This window comes from Lampetra planeri, chromosome 8 (genome assembly GCF_965212315.1).
Source record: "Lampetra planeri chromosome 8, kcLamPlan1.2.h2, whole genome shotgun sequence".
Lineage (NCBI taxonomy): Eukaryota > Metazoa > Chordata > Hyperoartia > Petromyzontiformes > Petromyzontidae > Lampetra > Lampetra planeri.
The window spans coordinates 4,671,647-4,697,796 of record NC_136114.1 but is presented as its reverse complement, the minus strand read 5'-3'; the positions used below and the strand labels follow the sequence as shown (position 1 = coordinate 4,697,796).

Below are 26,150 nucleotides of genomic sequence, written 5' to 3'. Positions count from 1 at the left end.
TCACACGGTAATCAGCAGTCAGTTTTAACATACCCCGCTCCACGTTGGTAACTAAACGCCACACGAATCAAACCTGAATATAAATAATTGGAAGCAAGACAATGCACGTGAAACGTTCAAGCCCTTTTCAAAATGCATTATCGCAGAGCTAAGAAATTACGGGCTCAATTCCAAGGTGTGTTAGATTAAATAAAATCGGTCGAAAATACCAAGACAAATAATGGGAAGAGAATGGTCGAGGCATGTGTTGTGACAAACGCAAACAAAACAGATCTCGCGTAAATATTTTGATGCCAGGAGATATTGAGCAAAGGGCTACATTGTGAAGTGTAGCCTCCAGCAGACTTGGCGAGCGAGAGGCCATACTGAGACCACATGGCAGGGGATGTAATAGCTTGTGCAAGCATTTAGAAGTTGTAAGAGCCAAGGATTGAGGAACGCAGGGCCCATCAGCTCTATGGACCGATACAGACAAACGGCAATAGCTTTACATGTGCCATAACTAAATCCGACCGAGTGGTGCCGTGGTTAGAGTGCTCACCTCAGGGATATAATCCCATTCAGTCATCATCCCGGCTTTTGACTCTCCTGTGGTCAAAATAATGATATTTTGGTATCCGTGCAATTCTTATAGCACACGGCTATCACCAAGGTGCTGTTTGAAGACAGTCTGCAGTTATTTCACAGTAAGTGCCGATTATTGCTATGTGTAACCTCAATGAAATAATTTTCTGTGCAATTTTTCAGATTTTTAGCAAGTTGAACCGTGATGCTAGCACACAATGGGCTCCTTGTTTTGAATGGCGTCAGGGGGTCTTTAACGTCCACTGTGAAGCAGACGGCGCGTGTGTTATGGTTAATACACACCCGAAGTAATAACCAGGGTGGCCTGCCAGATTCGAACCAACACTCGGCGAACGCACCACCGCTGGGCCACGCCACCACGGCGGAACTAGTCCTCTCCATGGAAATGTGGAATATTCATCAAGGGCTCACGGTTGTCAACAAAGATGAGTGACAATCGACATTGTGTGGGATAAAACGTTACCAATGCTTTCATGAAAATAAACGTGACAGGTGAAATCTTTTTAAGATTTTTGGCACGTTGAAAAAGTGCTTCTAAAAATCCCCGCTTGCAAGCGCGCATTTTCTATGCACAGCAGCCAAACGTCGTCAGTTCTTTAGAACGAGTCCGGAGAGTTGACCGGCGATCGAAATTCCTGGCAAAAAAAATCTGAAAGGCACAACCCTGTTCACAAATCCTCCTGCTTCGATATCTCGAATATGGCGAAAGATGGAAACGCTACCCTTACCAAAAGGGACTCGGAAAATGTTTTACGATTATTATTTAAAGGTCTTATTTTATTTTCCTAGGAAAGTAAAGCCTGCGGCTGTGAGATGTGTCGTGACTACAGCACATTGCCAAGCTTAGGAGTGCCTTGGAATATAGTGGAGAGAAAATAAAAGCAGGGGTTTGCGGTAACAACACATGGCCGCGGCTTTGTGAGGCACGTTTGCTCTGTGATGAGCGCGCTGCAACAAGATCCAAACATAATACACGCTCACAATCGCAGCGCAACAAACAAAACAAAACAGACGCCACATCTCATGACACGTGATGCCCTACGGTGTCGGTATTTATTAAGCTCGTACCTTTGCCTCGCCATAACTGCGCACACCACGCCCGAGTCATAGATGAGGTGAGATGGATTGGAATCCTTTGATGAAGAGTTGGTGTGTGGTCATCTCCGGGTGGTGCTGCGGTTAGAGCACTCGGCTCGCTATCGGAAGGTCGCGGTCGGGGGGGTCGACTCGGCACAGCATCCCTCCAGGGCCAATAAAATGAGTACCACATTGTCAGAAGTAAACAGTGGCTGTACTATGTGATGGAACGGCCACACCATAGGAATGCTGAATTTCCACCAATGGGTCAGAGCTGCCAATGGGGGATGAGAAAAGCTCAAAACATTCGTCAATAACGCTGCCCTTAAAGGAAAACTACATACAGCAAAAAGCTCTGTTATCCGGCATCCATGGGGAATGGATAGTGCTGGTTAATCAATGTGAGAGTTATACGTATTATTCACTGAATTTTCCAAGTACATAATACTTTTCAAGAAATAAACTAAGTCTATATTTTAACGATGATATCATAAATAATAAACTCTTAAACAGAGATACCCACCACTCAGTTGTAGAGAACAAGTGGGGCCCGTTTATAGTATAGTATACAATAGTGCAGTACTGTATGTAATGACTTCCGTAAGCACTCAGAATCACCATCAGAATCAGACCCACCACTCAGAATCAGAACCACCACTCAGAATCAGAACCACCACTCAGAATCAGACCCACCACTCAGAATCAGACCCACCACTCAGAATCACCATCAGAATCAGACCCACCACTCAGAATCACCATCAGAATCAGACCCACCACTCAGAATCACCATCAGAATCAGACCCACCACTCAGAATCACCACTCAGAATCAGAACCACCACTCAGAATCACCGCTCAGAATCAGACCCACCACTCAGAATCAGACCCACCACTCAGAATCACCATCAGAATCAGAACCACCACTCAGAATCACCATCAGAATCAGAACCACCATTCAGAATTACCAACAGAATCAGAACCACCATTCAGAATCACCATCAGAATCAGACCCACCACTCAGAATCACCATCAAAATCAGAACCACCACTCAGAATCACCATCAGAATCAGACCCACCACTCAGAATCACCATCAGAATCAGAACCACCACTCAGAATCACCATCAGAATCAGAACCACCACTCAGAATCACCATCAGAATCAGACCCACCACTCAGAATCACCATCAGAATCAGAACCACCATTCAGAATCACCATCAGAATCAGACCCACCACTCAGAATCACCATCAGAAGCAGACCCACCACTCAGACTCACCATCAGAATCAGAACCACCACTCAGAATCACCATCAGAATCAAACCCACCACTCAGAATTACCATCAGAATCAGACCATCACTCAGAATCACCATCAGAATCAGACCCACCACTCAGAATCACCATCAGAATCAGACTACCACTCAGAATCACCATCAGAATCAGACCCACCACTCAGAATCACCATCAGAATCAGAACCACCACTCAGAATCACCATCAGAATCAAACCCACCACTCAGAATTACCATCAGAATCAGACCCACCACTCAGAATCACCATCAGAATCAGACCCACCACTCAAAATCACCATCAGAATCAGAACCACCACTCAGAATCACCATCAGAATCAGACCCACCACTCAGAATCACCATCAGAATCAGACCCACCACTCAGAATCACCATCAGAATCAGAACCACCACTCAGAATCACCATCAGAATCAGAACCACCACTCAGAATCACTATCAGAATCAGACCCACCACTCAGAATCACCATCAGAATCAGACCCACCACTCAGAATCACCATCAAAATCCTGAAACTTCTGTAACCAACAGATCTATGTGGAGTGCATGGCAAGATGCCGGATGTCCGTCGGAATGTTTCCGGATACGTGACGGAAGATTTCTACTGCCGCCTGTGACAGATGCCGGTTAATGAAGAGCATTCCGGATGGTAAAGTGCCAGATAACAGAGCTTGTGCTGTATATATATAAATGCAACGAATTGGGAAATGGCCCTTCTTCATACCTGAGATAAGAAGGGCCATTGACAGAATGTCAACTTTCGATTTAAAGCTTTCGTGACTGCAGGGATTCATCTTCTTGGTTCTTTCGGTAAAGTCACGTAGTAGGGAAGTAATAAAATAATACAAATAAAACATATTTTATTATGTTTTATTTTTATTATTTTATTACTTCCCTACTACGTGACTTTACCGAAAGAACCAAGAAGAAGAATGTCAACTATTTAATATTTCAGTATGTGTGTCCTTTAAAGGGCAGTGTTATGAATGAATATGTTTCGTTTGTATGATTATACGTGATTGCGCACCACTCCCAATGCAGCGGAGCAATTGGTTGGTTTTGTTTCATGATGGAGATGAGCACTGCTCGACGACATTTGGATCAGAGACACCAGCATTGACAAGCCCTATTACATGCACACTTGCACATGAAGCACGCATGCTTTGTAGCTGCCATTAACAATACATCTCTGTAAAAAAATGTATTTCTCAGGTGCTTTCACGCATACTCATAGTCTAGCGATGTGGAGGTCAGGTTGGTGGATCGTGAAAATATGCAATAAAAACTCACCTTCAGGGTAATGAGCCTGAAATATGCAGCAAAGTAAGTAGGTCCTTACATTGTCCGTGCATGCATTTCGATTGTTATCTGGTCACATCCAAGGTTTTCATCCAAGTTTCAAATATTGGGGATCTAATGATCCATCGATGAAGATTGATTCCTATGCCTATGGTACACGCGTCAAATGACGTACGAGCATCGTCATTAATATTCATTGATGCGCATCCTTAAGAAATAGTTTTCTGCCTTAGATTATTAATTGGAATGGACAAGACAAAAGAGAGAAGCCAGTGCAAACAAGATATGTACGCACGGGACAATACCAACAAGACAGTACGTGCGTGAAATACATTACACATTAGAAAGACAACGCAAATGAGAACAATACCGACGGGACAATAAATACGTGGCACACATGGTGCCGTGCGCCTCCGATTAGCACGGTTGGCTACGTACGGTGCAAAAGAAGTCCAGCAGACATACAGGGACAATATCAATGGAACAAATGAGACGGACAGTATGTCAAATATTAAACGACACAGCATAGACAGAGTAACTGACGTAAACCAGTTGAGATTGGACAGACAGTATTATACCTGTCAGTACCTACCTTATATTCTTGGTTCTTTCGGTAAAGTCACGTAAATAGAAAACAAAAAAATTGAAAAAGAAAATAAGAGTTATAAAATAAATATAAAATAAAAATAAATAAAAATAGCAAAACAATTACAAAAATAACCCCACGACGTTTCGATTGCAACACAAGCGGTCTTCTCTCCGCCTGATGAAGACCTTTTACAAGGAATCATGTCTGCATTAACCGCAATACTTGCGGTCAAAATGCACAAATTGCATTGTTTCCAGATAAAAGGAGAAAAACCTATTCTAATATTCTGGTACTGGCAAAGGAGGTCCCATGATGATGAAGACCGCTTGTGTTGCGATCGAAACGTCGTGGGGTTTTTTGTGCTATTTTTATTTATTTTTATTCAAATTTTTATTTAAATTTTAGTTATATACTTTTTTTGTTTTTTATCTACGTGACATTACCGAAAGAACCAAGAGTATGAATTCCTGCAGTCACGAAAGTTTTAAGTCAAAATAGTGCCTACCTTATTACAGACCAATTCAGATCTTATTGGTCACCCAATGCCCTTACAAATCTCAACGTTCATCCTACAAAGTCCCACCACAAGGGAGAGACACAAACAAATAGACAACACAAATGTTGCCCGTATTAAAACGGTTGTACGCCGTATGGACCTGAAAACTCAATTTCCCTGCACAAGAATACGGGGTAAACCGCATGGGTTGATAGGTACAAGGCCAGCCGTGGTTATGTCCGAAGCAGTGTGCTTGTTTCAGAAGTTGTCCTTTGTTTCCCCCACCAGTGTCATGGAAGCATGTGTTGCTTATATGAAAACTGTGCTAAGGTGTGCTTATATACAGCTTCTGCTGTGCTATAAATGAGGCAGATAGGTATGCAACAAGATGGTACAAAAGAAGGGATTGGGAATTGGCGACAAAAAACATGTCAAATGGTGAATCCCGAATCATCAGTTCGTCGAGATTTGAGGTTATTTAGGTGTATTTTATTTCAGGATTAATTTTGGCACATATAAAACCGATTGGGCAATACGTGTTCTCATTAAACTGTGGCAGGAAGGGAAGGGGAAGTAGCGTTACAAAGCCGAGAGCAAAACAAATACCCAGTAAGGAGCCGGTGATGCATCCCAAGGCAGGTCAATGTTGAGGCTTTCTTGGGTAAATAAAGAACTGCACAAATGTAGAAGGTTTTATTTCCACACAATTTGGCAGAGCGGTGAGAAATGTTAAAAGCTAAATAAGGATCCCAATGAGTGGAATGTGCATTTGCTTGTTTAGTCAAGTATAAAAAAAAATCATTCAATTAGTGGAGTTGTGTCTGGGTCAGAGTTTTTTTTTACTTTTCAGCTGCCTTGCAATGGTGGTATGTCAGTGCCTATGCCAGAATCTTATCACGCTCTCCGGACCGTTACTCCATTTATTTTTAAACAAGAACATTTGTATGTTAAGCTTGGCTTCCAGCAAAATGTGAATGAAACGTGGGGACAACAACAATAATATAACTCTAAGTGTGAAACATTTTTACAGAATGAGGTGGAATTCTTTTCGGTACAAAAAAACAGAGCAATGTTGAGATTTTAAGGAAGTCAAATGTTTTGTTAGACACAATTGAATTTAAAGTAGACGCTTTACTTACAATATTTACACGGGATACATACGTTTATTGAAATGGAGCAGTGTTGATGTATTTTACAGAATATAGACTTAGTGGGGGTGATTATGATGATGTTGTGGAATGAGGGGTACTAAGTATAGATTCTAGTCACTGTATAGGAGTGCAAAGTTAATAATTTTAAACGTGTACACACTTACATAAGCGTATATGGTTATTTGTGTATAAATAAGTCTATAGATGTGTGTGAATGTGTCTACATATATATGTGTGGAGCAGCAGTGGTGCGATTAGCGTGCTGCCCTACGAACGCGGCATCCCGAGTTAGATTCCTGTTCACGGGCTATACCAGTGGCAATGATCTGATCTGGAAAGGCTGTATGGGGGAGATCTTTGTCTACATGAGCGGTAGTGCAGTGGTTCGTGCATCGTGCTATAATCTGCTGTGAGCTCGCTTTGATTCCTAGCCTCAATTCACAGCCAGTGGTAAATGGTATCTAAACCTGGCCTGTGGCTTCATTAAGTCGACTCAGCCTTGGATAAAGTGTAGCTGCTGCAACGGGATGGTCAATGACATCGTTGCGGAGACAAATATTTGCTGGGCGTGGTTCTGGCCACATCACTCCCTCATATACAATGCTGGCCTTCATAAGTGCTCAATAACAAAACATGTACAGTCAATAGGTGTGGATACAATGGGGATGCTAGTCATATGTAACATACACGATATCTGTACACACATTGCATGAGTGACACATTTAGCATTTGTTAATTTTCCAAAATCTATTTTTGACATCTTCTTGGTTCTTTCGGTAAAGTCACGTAGAAGGGAAATAATAAAATAATAAAAATAAAACATAATAAAATACAATTCTCATGACGTTTCGGCCACAATGCAAGCAGCCGTCCTCCTTGCGTTGTGGCCGAAACGTCGTGAGAATTGTATTTTATTATGTTTTGTTATTATTATTTTATTATTTCCCTTCTACGTAACTTTACCGAAAGAACCAATAAGATGAATCCCTGCAGTCACGAAAGCTTTAAATCGAAATACTTTTGACAGTTTAGGTCTATATTTATTACAATTGCCTGTTCAATTAAATAAATGTGTAGACAATGTACATACACATGTTTGCAAATATATGTATGTTTTAGAAAAAGATACATTATATCTGTATCATAATGTAGTACCGCTTCATTGTAAGACAACTGTGGTCATCCTATGGTGAGACGAGTCACCACCAAGGGAATATGGAGTCGACAACTCAGCACCACCAACAGATTGCACACACAACAAAAAAGACCCCCCCCTATCGCCTTAACAGACTGTTGGGAAAAGTGTCGGAGCACCTTATACACACACGCACACACAAGTAATTTAAAGCACGCACAGATTTCACTCAATTCCGTATTTTCCGAATTAAACCTATCGTTCATGATATAAATAACAATTACAAAACGTTACACCCCCCCCCCACCACCACCCCATCATGGAGCATAAACCAAAACGTTCCTGCCGAACACAGCACCCCAACACCACGAGAGCTCACGGCCTCCGCTGGAGTAGCTACGAGGCGTCCTCCGTGTGACCCTCGAGGATATAATTGATAGCACATTGCGGCGGGGGGTGGCTCGGGCTGAACTTGAAGGAAGTTGACGAAATCAACCAGGTCAGCCGGTTCAAAGGTGTAAAAATTCGTGACCTAAGGGAGCCATTTCGGAGGATAAATACGCAAAGCCCTGGCCTGAGCGTCTTGCTGTTCAGTAGTGATTTTGTTTTTGGGGAGGGGGGGGGGCGGAAAAAAAAACCTGGGGGGTGGGCATGCGATGTGCGTCAAGTGAACAAGGCTCATCACGCTCTCGCCGAGAGCTGCTGATGGGTGGCCTACGTTAGTCCAGCAGCTGGGTGGTGGTGCTGCGGTAAGCGAGCTTGACTCGAGTTTAAATCCTGGGTTTACTCGGCCTATCGTCCCTGAAGAGTGGATACAAGTTATACCGTTTCGTTGGACGTCAACAGTCGTCATGCTGTAAACAGACTTGCCTCAGCATGTGTGTGTCTGTGCATAATTGCAACAATGTTCGGCGAATATCTGAACATCATGAATATCTTTTTAGTATTATTTATTTTTATAATTTATTTTTTACCTACGTGACTTTACCGAAAAAACCTAAGAGTATGAATCCTTGCAGTCACGAAAGCTTCAAATCTAGAATGAATATCTAAACATCACTTGCCATTAACAACACCCATTGTAAGTTGTATTTAAACTGGTTTTGGACCACCCCGAGGTCAACTTAGCCTTACATGAGTACCTGGTGCAGTGTGTAAGCACCAGCATTGGGGAGACAAAGGCGGCCAGGCATGGTGCTAGCCTCTCACGCCCCTTTGTGCCGTACCGACCTCAATAGCACTTGTCCCAACAGTCTGTTTAACGCTATATGGGGGGGATATTTGTCTTTGTATGGCACACACACAGACTTCGGCGTCCCAGTGATGTTCACACTGAATCACAATCTTGTTCACTTAATTTAGTTCGCAGCCATGCACAACTTTGGCAGGTCACAAGTGATACCTTTCCTGGATCTCCCCTAGGTCAATGTGGCATTAAAATGAGTATCTGGTGTCATGTGTAAGCATGGGCACTGGGTTGAGGAGACACAGAAGGGTCAGGTAAGGTGCTGAGAGATTAGACATGCAAGCAAAGAAAGATTCAACGGTGAGAAACGATTCTTGCGCTCACGACATTTGCATCCAATTGCGAGAATCGATCATGTGAAAGGCATGCAAATTATACGCCAGCGGCATGCGAATGGCCACCTTTAGCCTGACGTATCAAAACTAAACTGATTAAAAGAGACAAATCGGGATGGTAACAAGTAAACCCGTAAAAACAAAGTTTTTCACTATAAATCCTTTATATGCGTGGCGGCTAGAGTCCTCTCGTCCTCTGGCTTGAGATGGCTGCCACCTATGGGTCAGATGATTGTCTGCCACCATTAAGCAATTGGTAATTAAATATTTAATTTGTTTTCCCTAAACACTGTAAAATTTTGGAATTTTTTTTTCACGAAAATTAATTGTCACACACAACGAGTCTGTGTGGAAAATGTCAGTTCGATTTGATCACGGGAAGTGGGTTAAAACACGAGCGAAAGATTTGCACGGTCCTAAGCAAGCAAGCGAACTTAATATAAAGGATTTAAAAAATATATTCGCCTGTGGAGGACGCGGGGATCGATCCCGCGACCTTTGGCATGGGAAGCGAGGGCGCTACCAACTGCGCTACTCCGCCACGGCCTGTGGAGGGGTTACGCTCTGGGCTCTTACACTGTGACGTTCAGCCAAAGCCATGAATGAGTTCTATTTGAATATATGTAAAATAAAACATTTTTGCCTAAAAAGTGTAAAATTTTGGGAATTTTTTTTCACGAACATTAATTGTCTCGCACAACGAGTCTGTGTGGAAAATGTCAGCTCGATTGGATCACGGGAAGTGGGTTAAAAAACGACCGAAAGATTTGCACGGTCGTAAGCAAGCAAGCAAGCACGCAAGCAAGCAAGTACGCAAGCAAGCAAGCACGCAAGCAAGCAAGCACGCGAACTTAATATAAAGGATTTAAAAATGAGACGGCAATCATGATCTCAAAACAGGAGGTTTCATGGAACTGGCGTTGGAGGGGGGGCGAGTGGGTGAATGACTCCGTGCCGACTGGCAACGGTAGCCACTCGTGCGCCGTGCCACCATTAATCGGCGCTCACATTAACAAACAAATCCCGCTTCTTAGTCGCTATTCTTGCCCGAGGCAGGGGTATCAGATACCGTACTGAGTTCGTGTGTGCAGCAGAATGACGCAGTCAATCTCTACCGCTCCTCGCAAATTGTAATTTTAGCCGCCCATCATTCAATTAAAGTGAAACACTTGCGAATCAACAGTACAACCACACTAATCATGGCAATTAATACTTGAGGCATGTGAGGCATAAACAAACCTAATGCCTTCATGTTTGACTCGCTTAAAGTACGAAGTATGTCACCTTGGCATTGTAGTGATGTAGTATACACATTATGGGTATATTGCAGTTGATTTCAGAGAAAACAAGTACATTTGAATTTTTTTTGGTTGAATGTTTTGAATTGATAATTTTATTTGGAATTCCTGCAACAACATTTACAGACAAAACCATAGCCAGCGTACACAATATATGCAGAAAAAAGAAAAAGAGGAGAATATAAAGGGGCAATGGTTTCTGAATGTGGTCTGGGCCTGCGCGAGTTGGACTCAGCTGTGAAATAAGTACTCGGTCGGTGTGTGATGACTGTCACCCCACGGCGGGGATAAAAATGCAGTTGGCTGTGCCTGCTATCTTTGCCACAGGACCATGTTATTTACTGTGCCAACCTTAATAGGTGCTAACCGCTACACTACCGCTCCCCACAGCACGCGCACCCACTCACCCACTCACCCACACACCCACACAGCCACTCACACACTCTCTAACAGTGGTGACTACACCTACGTGTGGCGTCGGCCGAGAGGTTGCGTTGTGTGGAGAAGCTGCTTTGGCGGAAGCCCCGCGTCCGGCCGGCGCGGGACTGCGAGTGGCTGTGAGCAGAGAGGGCCCCGTACGCTTTGCTGGTGCTGCCGCTGCCCGTCACCGACAGGAGCTCCATGTCCCTGTCTTCACGGCCAATGGGGCTGGCCTGTGCCACAGGGGGGCACACAGAGAGACACAGAGCCAACACAGTGAATCGTACCCACAATATGTCAAGCGCAGTCCAACAAGCTTGAGACCATATTCTTGGTTCTTTCGGTAAAGTCACGTAGAAGGGAAATAATAAAATAATAAAAATAAAACATCATAAAATAAAAGACGTTGTCTTTCCGACAGCTCTGTTTCTTCACCTGAGGACGGCTGCTTGCGTTGTGGCCAAAACGTCGTGAGAATTTTATTTAATTATGTAAAATTGTATTATTTTATTATTTCCCTTCTAAGTGACTTTACCGAAAGAACCAAGAATATGAATCCCTGCAGTCACGAAAGCTTTACATCGAAATTTAAGCTTGAGGCTGAGAAGTCAACGCGTACAATGCTGCTGATGCCGCCATGCCTCGTCACTACTTCCTTCTACTGGATCCCGGAATTGCTGAAGAGTTGATGCCTGGCTCCCAAGGTCCACTGTATGTGTGTATGTCAAACTTCTTTCGCACCGTACATAGCCAACCATGCTAATTGAAGGTGCAGGGGAAGGACAACAAACTAAACACAAAAAGCAGTTCTAAAGAAATGAGTTTTCAATCTAGATTTAAAACTCTAAACCAACCATGCCTTCCCCTCGCTTGCCTACCTCTAGATGCCACAGTCTCGGTAGTCTGCCCTCTTCCATTTGGCACATACTCATCATTGTAGCTTCCTCTTCTGGAACACAACTACCATGCTTCCTTGCCACGTTCTATTGCAAACTTTGGCGTTGTTTACTCTAAATGATCTGGGTTTCCCAACAACAGCCGTTGCTTTATTACTGCAAAATAGTCAGATGATCTGAGGTTTGGCTACACACCTTCTTGCTTTACAACTATGTTATTATTTGTGCTGCCACTTGACATGGAAGTTGCATCTCAATGGTGATATTGGCATCCAAGTGCAGTTGTGGCTCGGTATTCTGACGTGGGCGAGGAAAAGTGTTTACGTAACAACACCAGACCAGCTCCATGATGCTGAGAGCAAGCGTGGTGGAGTCAAGTGTTACAAGTGCTGTAATGCATTACCGACAGCACGTGCTGGTAAACATGTGTGATCAGATGGAAGCAACTTAACTGATATCTGGCAATTACACGATGACTTTATATTTACATGTTTAAAATAAATACAAACATTTTTACATTTTTGAAATAAATCCCAAGGGGGGGGGGGTTGAAGTTATCACATTGGCGCAAGCTGCCAATGTGAAGGCAGCAGCAGCAGCCAATACAAATTATAGGACAACACCTACAATCATAGCACATGTACAGCACATTGGGTCAATCCACTGCTGGATGACGTCCTCCCCATGCCATGCAGTCAGTGAGGGTCATTTGGCCACATTTTACCATGCCGGTCCATCCCTGGTTGGTGAAGGAAGGCAGCTTTGAAGTTGGAGCATATTAAAGCACAACAATGGATATTGCTGCATTTTCCTCTACTGCCCACAACACCGACTGCACGTCTTCTGCCCATGGAGGTCACCAATCCTAGTGCTACCCAGTGACAAGTTTCCAAGGTTTGATGCATTCCAGGTGATTTGGTTCAAGGCAAGATAGTTTAGTTTGAATAATTTGTAGCAACTGTGAATCGATCCGTTCAGATTGTTAGTTTGAGAGTACCAAACACGGGATTACACAATAACTCAAGTAGTCAGGGAGAGACTCGTGTTCAAAAACGTCAAGCTCGCACTACCTTCCACGGATGTGTTTTGCACGCCGTGTACCCATATTGCTTACCACAAATAAACCACAATACTTTGCTGATCTCGTCAAGGAGCATAAACCATCACGCAAAATCTGCTAATCCTCGCAGTGGCTTTTGGCTAACCATCGAACAAAGATGGTCACTGCATCGCGCGCTTTCATATGCGCTGCTGCACCATCTGGAAAGCTCTTCCTTCGAATATTAGGAAGCCGTTGGAGCTATGCACTTTTAAATCTAAATTGAAAACCAATTTCTTTAGAACTGCTTTTTATGTTTAGTTTGTTGTTCTTCCCCAACACTTCCAATAAGCATGGCCGGCTACGTATGGCGTGAAAGAAGTTCAACATACACACACGGCTGGCCAGCTCGTGCAAGCTACATTCTATTTAGTGCAGGGGTGCACGACAAATTCAAACGGACAACCAATTAACATTGAAAGGCATAAGGAGAATTGTTTGACAGGGGTATAATCCGCTTGCCGCAAAAACAAACACGACTGCCCGCAACTCTGTTTATGATGCCTGCGCCGCTGTTTATTTTTTCGACCGCCCCTTATTGATGACAAAAAGCCCTAAAGTGGCGTCTTTAGCCTTTGTTTTGTCCGCGAGAGTGCAAGGAGAGGGGGAGCCTGCGGAGGTGGGAAGGCGACGGGATTGGGACGGGGGAATTAGCCGCCGCTCAGGGGGACGGAGTCGGCGCTTCACCGCCGACTACGCTTACCATCAGCTGCACACGACCGCCGCTCAGAACGTCCGGGTCCATGTCGGGCAAAAAACGCGATTCCCTGTGAAACAACACGAAGCAGCGGAAGTTGTTGAGTTGTTGAGCATAAAACTGTACCCGACTGCACTGCCCGGGTTAAGGTAAAACCACAAGGCAACTGGAAAAACGTGCAAATCGATAACGTTGTGTATGATGATAGAAGAACAAATACGTTCAAAAATGCTCCCCAAACGGTAAAATTGTGCCATCGAAGTCATGCCATGGGACAAATCAATCTCAAGGCAAGCAGTGCAACTTCACACTCTGCCAGACAGTTGTCATTAAGTGCTCTTATGAACACTGAATGAAACGTATTTTTTGTATATACAGCCGAGGCAGAGACCATCAACTCACGAGTTTGAGTGACCAAAATTCAGCATGAGCAGTGCGAGTTCAGTGCTTGAACATGGTACTCGTCTAATGGGCCAACTCAGCCATCTCTGGAATAGATCACAATGAAGCTCACAGTCCAACATCCTCCTTCTGCTCATCATCATTATCATCTCTGTAGGCCATGATAACTATGGTATGTGCCAAATCACGCAGAATATGTTCCTTACTGATCAGAACTCAGAAGTTATGCAGGCCTTAGGCTGGTTAGTTCTTGGATGGGACACTGCCAGGAATACCAGGTGTTATAGGTTTGCTCGACGAGGTGGCTAAGAGATGGCAGTATATCTATGGATTATTGAATCAATCTGTGTTCCACATCCAATACCCTGGTTATGACCCACATGCCAGACACTCATTAATGGAATTATTCCAACCTCATCTCAATTCGGGATGTTCCTTAGAAAAAAAAGTGTTGAGACTCAGTAAGTTTTTCTTGGACAAATAAAGGGCATTATGTATTAAGTAATTGGAGTTGGTGAATCGTGCAGAGATGGATGCAGTGCAATCACCCAAACATTATGAAACCTGATCTTGATCGGTTCACATTCTGATGTGTGCATGCTCGGTTGGATCACCCGATCCAACGTTTGTTTAATTTAATACAAAACCTGAATCAGATCTGATGCTCAACAAAATTGAACACATACCACTAACAATCAATTGTAGAAACGTACATAAATATGTTCTAGACGTGGTTATTTGTTGACGCAGTTAACTTTGCTTTTTCCAACACTTTGGCGATGAAAGAAATTTTTAAAACACCTAATGGGAATGCACGACTCGCAGGAAACAATTTCCTCTCCAACACATCCAATATCCCACAAACGTTACGGGGGTATCGGAGAGAATGTTTGAAGGTGTTACCCGTGCTCCGCTGAAACCCGCTTGTTTGGGAGGATTGGCAACATCCGGGGGGGGGGGGGGGGCGCAAACGTTGGGGGCTCAAAACAACGCTGCTGCTGCGACGAAGGCGTTGCGCACCCTTTTGCGGAGTGTGCGTTGGTCATCCCACGGTCGCCTGCCTGTGTGTGCAGCCACTTGTACACGTGATCAATCTTCTGCTCGTTCACATCGACCACCGGCGAGCCTCGTCCCGGCAAACGATCCTCTTGGGCTGAAACGAGGGCACGCACGGCAGTTAGGAACGGACAGTTACAGGCAACGGATAATTATCGCAGCTCCCATTAGCGTGGTAGGCTACGTACGTGCAAAAGAAGTTCAACATACATACATGCACTGTTTAAGTAGAAGTTATGCCTTTTTTTAAGTGTAAACATTTTCTCTGAGTCTCAACATTCTATCTTATTAGTGTCATGCACGAGATGTTTGTAAAAAAAGAATTTGTCATGTTTATTCATAGGAGGAAACAGAGTGCCTGGAAATCGATGCACAGATAGTTTAAAATCTACTCTATATGACTCCTCCTACATATATATCTCATGGCCTCTTACGTAGGTATCACACAGTGGTATACCCCTGCCACCAATGTGCTGGTAAACAATTTAAACCCAGCCAGGTGGCACCGGTAGTTAGAACACTAGGTGCAAATCTTGGTCAGGAACGCACTCAGCCTATCATCCCTCGTACGTTAATAAAATAGGTACCAATTTTTTAGGTAAATAGTTGTCCGAGCGACCACTGCCATAGGAACGTGGAATCTGTATCACTGGCTCATGTGAGCATCCTCCCATGCTCATTTGAGCAGGAATACAGTTAGACTTTTGACTTATTTTTCCTGCATCATCATCATCTAGCACCTGCCAACCAACAGTGGTTGTGCAATGGGAATGATGATGAGGATATTGCTTGCATGTGCATGAACAACCCGTTGATAAACCCCAATGCCGGATAGAGGGCTATCCACGCCTGTGCGGGTTGTAGGGGTTATTTTACCATACTTAACCACGCTTGTAAGTGCAGGTCGGTGAAGGCGGTGACACTGCAGGTGAAAACGATTTGAATGAAGTATGCATTGCTTCCCATTGGATCACAATCAAATCACTCTTCATCAGGTGTCAGCTGCGGCTTAAGGACGTGAACATAAACATGAAGTCAGCTTGACCGCATTGTGGTGCTAACCAAAACTGCCAAAACAAATCATCGCATTGTTGTGGAAATGGTAGCTGTCCACTAACCCACACAGGTCTGTGCTTTGTTGTCTCAAAGTAGATTATCATTATTGCCAAGTGATGAGATGACATGCAGTGGTATGAGATGTATTGAAGCATCATTTTGGGACTGACATAACCAGCTATGCTGTGCTGTCATGTAATAAACAGCTACCAAGTAGAAATTCGTAGTGATTTACGGTGCAGAAGAGTGGTGTTGATTTGACTTAGAGGAGAGGTGGTGACAACCTGAAGAATTTTATGGGAAAAAAAACATGTTTTGTTTTGCAGGCACAAATTCACACGTGTATTTGCACCTTGGGTGTTGACAATTCACCCGTGCTTGTCAATTCAATTAACTTTGTTTTCCTTTATTTGACTATTGTGATTCATTATATGTGTTTAAGTTGAGACTTCTGAAAGGACATCGGTAAGATGTAAAATTCAGCTGTAGATAAAGTCTACCATTTCAGCACACAATGATCTATGCATTTATTTTTTTATTTTTTACAATTCTATTCCCAGTGCACTGTTATATTATGTCATGAGACAAAGCAGCTATTGGGCAATCTCATGGAGCAGTGTGAGTCCTTGTGTCTGAGAAGAGCTGTGAAAGAGATTCTGACAGAACTTCCTTTGAAAAACCCTAACCCTTTTGACTTTCATACAAATCGGAGGCACACTTTGAGATTGGTGGTTGTTGCATGACAGTGAAACAAACCAACGTGAGCATTCTTAGAACACGAATTCAGCCACATCGTCACCGTCATCATCACGGTGACAATGTGGCTGAAGACGCTGCTAAATAATGGGCTTCCCACGCCGCTGCCACTACCGTACTCACTATCCTAAGATAATAATCCACCTAGCAGCCGCGCTCAAACTGATTTCATAACTCCTTCTGCGAGGTAGACATCCTCTCAGACACATTTGATTGATTGGTTGAGGTTCCTTGGCTTACATATTTCAAGTGAAACACTCAATGTGAATACAATATTTTGGTATGTATTAATGGGTTAGTGGAGCATTAACTTACTATATTTAAGAACCCAGTTTGAAACTCGTATTGATGTCGGTGCTTTGACCCTGAGCCATCCATAGAATGGCCAACTCTTATGAATGATGTCACGTGGTATTGAACCCACAATGTATTTCCATGACTTAGCTATACACAGTCATATCTCAGGCATTCACTTTCTTTCCTACTCAATGAACAATTGCACGATTCTCATTCATTTCTGCCCATGCATCTTAAACTTCACACAAGTACGCAATCGCTACAAGAAATCGGCGAAGCTTATGCACATTATTATTTTTACGCCAATAATTGTGAAATCCAGTTTGTGAAGTCACCAGTAATTGCAAGACAGAATCAGTAACGTATCAAATTGATATGAACGACCATGCGACTTAATTCACATGAGTAGGCCACTGTTGTGCCTGTTTGGCAGATACAAATACAGATATAGGCATTTTGCCTGCAGTGAAAACATGGAAATCAATCCGCGGAATAAAATGTATGAATATGATCATCCTTGCAAGCTACATAAGAAACCTACATATGTTAAATATACACACAAATATTATGGACAAATAATGAGCCTAAACTGAATCCATGAAATAAATTAACTTTACCAGCAATTATTATGTATTCATAGATGAAGCCTATGCTGCATTTTTAAAATTAATTCAAAGTTGCTTGGAAGTGGCTCATACATGTTTCTTGTGTTTGTATATACAGAATTGCATGCACAATTTGTCAACTGAAAACGCATTATTTTTTTGTAGTAATACAATAAGTAAAAACTCCCGAACAAGGCAGATCTTGGAAAGTATTTCAATAAAAACGCGTATATATGTGAAACTTATGTAATGAATATTCACTGACAAATGCAATTCCATTTGACTGCTGTCAGAATGCGTGTTCTTGCAGACCTTATACCTTGAGGGCTACAAATGCATTATAATGCACGCGGTTAAATGGTTACAACAAATACATTTCAATTCCACGTCAAAACATTTAGCCTGACCAGGTGTCACTGTGGTCAGAATGCCTGACTCACAATCAGAAGCTTGTGAGTCAAGTTCCGTTTGGAGGCCCATAATCCCTTTCATGATCAATAAAATAAGCACTACTTTGTGGGAAGTCAATTGTGGTTATATAATAAACAGACTGAGCTCTGCCGTGGGAATGTGAAATTTCCACCTCTGACTCAGGGCCACCAATGGAGCTGAGCACCGCTCCGCGCTGGCGATTTCTGCAGGGAGGGCACCCTGACTCGACGTTGACTCCATTAACTACTCCGTTCCCATCGAGCCGATCTGGCTACACGCGGCGACGAGAGATCTTGCTCAAGGTGCACCTCGAGTGGAAGCTTCAAATAACTAAAGCCTATTTGTGAAAATAATCCGGCGACATTCAATGTAAGCGTCACGCCAATTGCTTCTTGCAATGCGGATAGCACGGCGGCAGAGCCAACGGCCAGCCTGCAAAAGAAACAAACACGAGCGTGCCCATCCTTATTCGGCCAGAGTCGAGTGTCGCTCAGACATCCAACAACAAAGCCTCTGCTGCTATAACCCGAGTCAGAAATATTTCCTCAGATCTGAGAAGCGCAGGCACATGAAAAGGCCAAGAAGCATAATATCAGGAAGCGAGTTTCCAAAACAGCTCGGGGCTCGTGTGGGCTTTGGTTCCCTGGATAAATAATCACGGCCCCATCGGTCGCACGAGCGTGGGCTAAATCTGGCCCATGATCTCCTCCCTGGCATGTGGGGCTGATGCCTTGCCTGGGGAGGTTGCCTTAGGGAGGAGTAAAGAGTGGGCAAAGGGTGGTGGGGGCAGGGTTGGATTGGCGGTCCTGCATTAGAGGTGCATTATGGAGAAACACATGTAGTATCAAATTATTCAGGGCGCCCGGTAAAAGGGGTCGGTACAGTGCAGCGTGCAGAACTGAGAAGGGAGAAAAGAAAAAGCATAACAGCGGCGGCCTGCAGCTGGTATCCATCACACTAAGGACTGCCCTCCTACTAGTACATGTATTCACTGAGCATCAACTTGACTGAATCCATGCTAAGCCACATTAAGGAGTCGTATTATTTTCGCTGCTCGTGATTTATTAAGGGGTCAGCTTAGCCATGTGAATTTCACGCGGGGCGCGAGCGCGCGCGGGCGTTCGAGAAGACGGCCGTGATGAATGTTTACCCTCACCGCGCGGCGCTGACAGCTGTTTGACGGAGCGTCGTTCAAGCCGCCGTGTTAAAGCTACGCATCTCCACGCTGCCAGGCCACGCACAAACGGCAAACGGAGGCGTTGTGCGGTTAAATTGGAAGGCTTGCTGTTACGTCACCAATGAAAGCCAAGTTAAGTGGCAGTGTCTCCGAGTGTTGGGGAATGGCCCCGTCCATTCAGAGCCAGTGGTGGAAATCCCTCTGCAGTCATCGGTGAAAAAACAAGAGACCCCCCCCCCTCCCCAATCAAGATTCGTGTTTAGTGGCTGTAAGGATAGTGTCACACGGATGCAATGTCAGCAAAAAGACAGTGGCTGTGTGGCTTGGGGGATAATACTTCTGTTAGCCACCTGGTTCTCAGGTGTAGCGAGTTAACGTTTTCAGTCTGATCATCATGATTAAGCAAGTTCTGACTGGGGACTAAACATTTTGTTCTGATTATCACACAATAAAACTACACAAAGAGCATAAGGGATCACCACCTGGTGGATGCATATGGAAAATAAAATGACTTTGGTAGTTGTATTGTAAAGTTATCTTCTGGGGCCATTCTCTGGCATAAGTTGATGAAGTGGTTAGCTGTGAACGGAAATGTTTTGACCTCATGACACGAGGCCAGAAAAGTGAGAATAAAAAAAAAACTTTTGTTAAAATTACAATTTTAATTGTGCGTTGATATGAAAAAAATACATTTGGGTTTTGATACCGGCACGCCGTAGCCAAATCTTGTGGATGATGTCACAGGGTCACTAATTCTGCTGTTTAGCAGAATGCACACCTGGGTAATTTCACGCAGAAATCACCAGGCTACGTGCAAAATGACCCAAAGTCAGGAAATGTAGACCACACATCCGTCCCAGCGCCCGACTAAACACGAGCGTGTGCAAGATCGCCATAGATGGAGAGGGCTTCCACTGAAGCATTCATAAGTACTTTGCCGTGATTACGGTTAGATAACTTAAATCTAAAAATACAGCGTGATCTTATATTGAGTGCGCAACGGAATGTCAAAAAGTATTCGGGCTCTTGGCTATGACACCGGATGAAATCTATGTTTCGTCAGTACCATTTGGGCGGGCAATTTTTCGTAAAGTTGTTGCATAACAGTCATCCAAAACAAACAAAGCCAAAGTTGCGTTAAGGCATGCGCATTAGCGACTCCACGTTACACAGCTGTTTGAGAAAATTCGCTGGATGTGCTGTGGCTATGCTTCCAAGCCGGCGGAGGGGGAAAAAAAACAAAAACTCCCCCAAAAAACTGCGGCAAAACGGCAAAAGAAACCTTGGCGGTGATATTCGTGAATTATTGACCACTTAACCTTTTGCCGTGCGTGCACCATTGGTCTGCGGTAGCGGAGACATGCCGTTTTAAATATAAAGAGAGAATGGAGAGAAAAAAAATCACAACTGCTTTCTGCTTTCAAACATCCTCTCGTGATCTTAAGCACATCGGACATGCTAATTCGCTCGGTGAGGTATTTCGAGCGGGGAGTGGTGAACCACGTTTTTATCGAGATGAGTCCAGCGAAGGGATGCAGATCTGTAAGCCGTCCTCCATTCTGCTGACGTCTGCGAAACATGGATTCTGTCTCGTTTTTTTTCTCTCAAGAAAAAGTTTGAAATTCTTCACAGTGTACTTTGTCTTTCCTTGTGACTTATGTTGCGTTCATCGAGTTTCACGGGGATCTGCAGAGCAATGCACTTTGATTTAATATTTTACTCGCGCATTGCTAAACGTCTCAAATATCTCTCTATACACACACACTGTAAGTGTAGATATATATATAACAAACATGCGATTGTTTGTACATTTTTGAAAGACTCGCTCCTGCCATGGGAATGTATAATTACCGCTTCAAGCTCAGTGCCACCCAATGGAGTGAGGACAACTCCATTGTTTGTGTACCGTGCCGCTGCTTTTGTTGACTATGAGGATCACTTTTAATTAACGAAGCTTTAATAAAGTTAAACACTGCGGCATACGTTTTAGAGGTACAATATAGCGATTAAAAGCATTCAACTAAATTCTCTAAATCCATAATTTGTCAAAATTAGCACATTTACATTGTGGTTACGTTTCATTCTGTAAACATTTCACTAATTTTCCATGTAATTTATCGCCCGCCTAATGCCACTACTGATGCAATTTGGAGGGCAATAGAGGCCCTTCCACAAGTGGAGTTTAGTTTGTTGTCCTTCCCCCGCACCTCCGATTAGCATGATTGGCTCCGTACGGTGCAAAAGAAGTTCAACATACATCGAGGGCAGTTCTAGAGAGTTCCTCTTCAGGATATTTAGCCTGGTCTTACACGCTGGCCACATTTCTTTGTAGAGTTTGGGGGGGGGGGTACCCACACTTTACCCCACAACGAACGACTGACCGTGGTGTGCCATTTAGTCTGTTGGGTGGGCAGCGGTGAGCGGATTGAAAAAGCTTGCAGCTTTGCTCAACTGGCATGCCGCGAGATTGAACACAATTGGCGACCGCTGATGTCTCCCCGTGCCAAGCATTGCACCACGGCAGGATCCCAAAAGAGCAAGCATTTAATAATTTAAAAAAATACCTACTTTGCTGAATGTTGGTGGGCATTCATTTATTCGAAGCCTGATAGCATCACGCCGCATTTGCAAATTGTACGAGAGGCTCATTTTAACGGCGCACGCGATGGTTGTTTACGCAATGCGATTGGGAGGGCGATTTTTGCAGTTACAAAGTTCATTTCTAGGGTGAATGCACATTAACGGGGAATCAGAAGATTAAGCAGAGGCTAATAATGTAGCTCGTGAACTGCATATCAATCGTGTGGGCCACCCAACACAAGTGTACGCGTTGCACATTAACAAATGGTCAAATCGCGTGCAGCGTTATGCATGCTGGCGTTGGTTAGGCAAGTATAAATACTGATTGCCAAAGTTATACATATTAGCTTCTCATACTATCTCGCATTGTCCTCCCTTGCATCCCACTGGGATATTTTGCACACAGCGTTGGTGTACGGTGCTTTTTTCTGGAATTTTTGCTGTTTTTTTTCCTGGATTTTCAGTTTGCACATAGTCACATAGTCACTTTAAGATGTTTTCTTGTTCATGTTTTTGTTTTTTGTTTGTTGCAGTTGCACCCGATTCAAGAGCCGAATGGCTCACAGGGCTATACCTAATAAATGAACTTGAAACCCATCTGCTCAAAAAAGCAATGCCTTCTCGAAGCTTCACATCAATGTAGTCTGCGTACAGTGGGAGGTAACTCCTTCTCTTCTGCTGCTATTGGTATAAAATCATCCTTCCATCTTGGCATTCCCACATAAAGCTCTTTTCGTAACAAATTGCATTCCAGGATAAACGTGGTCCACTATGTGATGCATTCCTTTCATCTGTTTAAAAGACGAGAGTACAGTGTATTTCCCTGCTCAATTACACATAGGGCAGCGCTCATACATCCAAGAAATGACTATCGTTGACTTCCCGCAAAGTCGTGTGGAGTTTATTATTTCTGGAGGGATGTTGGGTGGGGACAAACCCCGACCAGGATCTCAACATGCAGCCGTTTGATTGTGAACAGAGTGATCTGCCACAGTCCGCCGGGTCAGCTTTCTTGTGGTTATATGTTGTGTTTAGCTCGTGTAAATGTGTGTTTAGTTAATTTGTGCGAATGTATGTTTAGTTAGTTTGTGTGAACGCATGTTCAAATCTCTCCATCTCGCTGCCATGGAGCAGAGACCAGCTCATACACAGCAGCGTGACAGACAACGACTTATGGAGGCCTTCATCCAGCACAAGATAGATAATTCCTGATGAAAATAGTCACCTATACATATCCCATACCTCACATTTATCACGAGTAGCACTGCCATAACTGTGTAGTCAATTGGTAACGAAGCGTGCATGCTATTTTAAACTAAATTGCAGTGCCTTTTCCACCATGTTAATGCCGTAAAAACGAATATCCCTTTTGAGTGTTTCGCATGTGGAGGAAACTGAAGCATCGATAGAAAACACACACACACACGTGAAGATAGTACTCAAATATCCACACAGACAGTTCAGTACCTCACTTGCTGAACTGCCTCACATTGTGAGATTGATGATTATTGCGTGAGCCACCGACCCCTGCCCCAAGAGCGCTCAGCTAGAAGCATGCGCCACCATGCTCGACAAGAGTAAAAAATGTTTTTAAATTGGCAACATTTCATCAGCGGCAATGAACCACTGGCTGATATATTATTATTTTATGTCTAGGCACGCGCCGGCCCTCGCACGCGCGTGCCTCGCCTCGTCGAACGGGCGTCGTGGGGGCGGCGGCGGCAGGGGGGGGGGGCGCAGGCAGAGGGGGCTCGCGATGGCTCCCAAGTCGACTCGCGCTGGCGGTGCAGTCACGCCTCGCTCGTGATCACCTAGCGCTGGCCCCCGGTATGCCACCACCAAGCCCCCCCTGCCTCCTCCCGGAGCCGAGCCACCACCACCCACGCAGCGGCGGCGGCGGCTCTCACCTCGCATGTCGCTCAGTCACGTACCGCTTTCGTTTGCAGAAATATAAAAAAACTGATTTTGTTTTGCACATTAATGGTGACCGGGCTGAGCCCATGAAGGTGTTAACCCTTGAGAAGCCAGTTTTAATCGCAGGTGATTGCCTGAATTTAAACCCAGGATCTTAGCGATGCCAGCTCAATGTTGTGAGTTCGTATCCATCTCGAAACCACCATATTTATTAGTGGAATAATAGACCTTAATCCAGCTGGGTGGCACTGTCGTTAGAGATGTCGACTCAGTTAAGAGTTCATACGTCAGTTGGTCGATCATTCCTCCAGGGTTGATAAAACGAGCACCACTTTGTGCCAAGTCAACAGTGGCTGTGGAGAGATTGGCTCCTGCAACAAGAATGTGGAATTTCCACCGATGGCTGCAAGAATACGCTCTGACCTTCATTAAACTATTATCATCGTTAATTATTTCACCTGTCGCCAACATCATGGACACTTGTGTGTCCCCCAACCTGAAATCCTGAGCGACCCATCATCCCATCACCACAAGTGCCCTCATTGCACCATCAACGACTTCTGCCACACTCAAAATATCAGCGGGACGCTTCACACTCCACACTCCTTTGTCCAACGACACAGCTCAGCAGACAGAGTGCCCAGCATCGGTGATTTAATTACATTTGGCAGATCAGATGCTTAAAGTAAAAAAAACTGGGCAATTGTGTTCTTCAAACGGACGTCATTCCCACCACAGAGCCCCCACAGCACTATGATATATACCATACGTTTTCATTTCAAAACGTTTTTCAAATGATGTCACGCCTGCTGTTATTACTCTTTAGTATTTGGTGCTCTTGACGTTCTGCAGAGAAGAGATTCAGAACGGATGTCATCACCTCTTTCCAGAGATTACCATGAGTGTTTTTTTTTACTGCAAGTTAAAAATTTCGACGAGTTTCATCGTCTTTATGTGACCGGTGTTTGAGTTATTCCATCAATGTCGATCACTGTCTACCTATCCACCAACCTGTGTGCCTACCGAACTACATACGTGCCAGCAGATCATGGTAATTATGCTTTGAATGACCTAAATACGAGTTCTACCCATACTCCAATGTGCCAGTAACACTTTATAATTTCACTTTCAATGCAAAAGAGTGTATTCGTCATTTGTATTTACTATACGTATGCAAATTAAAAAACTATTCATTTTGCCGAAGGTGGCTTACTTTTCTTAATCTCGAAAATGGGACTGGAGAAATGAATGCATGAGCGTAACACATTCCTGCGGAGGGAGCTGGTAGGAACGTTGGGTTGCTAGGTCAATGGCCAGGGTCAATGGCGGCGTGGTGTATGCCGCAAATAATATGCCCGACTGTGAGGGCGGGCACAAGCCGGCGTGAGTAGGTTAAACGTTGAGTTTTATAAGGGCACCACGGGTTGACCAGTCCCTCCCCACCCAGCCCCTCCCCACTCAGCCCCTCCCCACCCAGCCCCACCCAGCCCCTCCCCACCCTCCCCACCCAACCCCTCCCCACCCTCCCCAGCCAGCCCCACCCTCCCCACCCAACCCCTCCCCACCCTCCCCAGCCAGCCCCACCCTCCCCACCCAACCCCTCCTCACCCTCCCCACCCAGCCCCTCCCCACCCTTCCCTCCCCACCCAGCCCCTCCCTCCCCACCCAGCCCCTCCCTGCACGACGGACGGACACAATAATCTCCGGTGGGCTGGTGTAACCAGGAGGCTCCTACCAGTATAATGTCAATTGTATCAAAATTACTGATAGGCAGAGTCATTGCAAACAACCAGAGAAGATGTGCATCAAGACCTGGACATTTGGACTGCCTCGAAACCACAGTACGAGGATGGGTAGAACAAAGGCAGAGTAAACGTGAACTAGGTTCAGGCAGGAATACCAGGATGAGCAACACGAGGTAAGGAAGGGGTGGAGACTCCAACTTATGCGAGTGTCTAGGATGACGAGTGCAAGAGGATGACGGACTGGGCAAGGAGATCGCAGTGAAGGTCAAAAAAGCATGGACGAAATGGAAAGAAATCAGTGGAGTGATGCGTGACACAAAGACACCAACTCGTTTTTGACAAGGGAAAGCTTTGGAGACAGCAACAAACGGAGCTGAATGTTGTCATAGTGTGTAAACATCAGCAATGGGTGGACAAAGGTACAGTTCAGACCATACCATGAAATAATTTGCTGTGTTGGCCTTAATATGTGATCATTAAACAAAGACAACGAACCCTCATATAGCCT

The 26,150-nt window shown here is 44.4% G+C and overlaps 1 protein-coding gene across 1 annotated transcript in view; it reads right to left on the bottom strand.

The window, feature by feature from the left end:
• Positions 1-26,150, bottom strand: part of LRRIQ1 (leucine rich repeats and IQ motif containing 1) — a 111,717-nt gene that overhangs the window by 2,937 nt on the left and 82,630 nt on the right. Inside the window, exons 24-26 of the mRNA XM_078596747.1 lie at positions 15,045-15,177; positions 13,629-13,692; positions 10,980-11,163 (exon numbers count right to left, since the gene is read on the bottom strand). Coding sequence (XP_078452873.1) covers positions 10,980-11,163; positions 13,629-13,692; positions 15,045-15,177 — 381 coding nt within the window. The remainder of the gene's footprint in view (positions 1-10,979; positions 11,164-13,628; positions 13,693-15,044; positions 15,178-26,150) is intronic.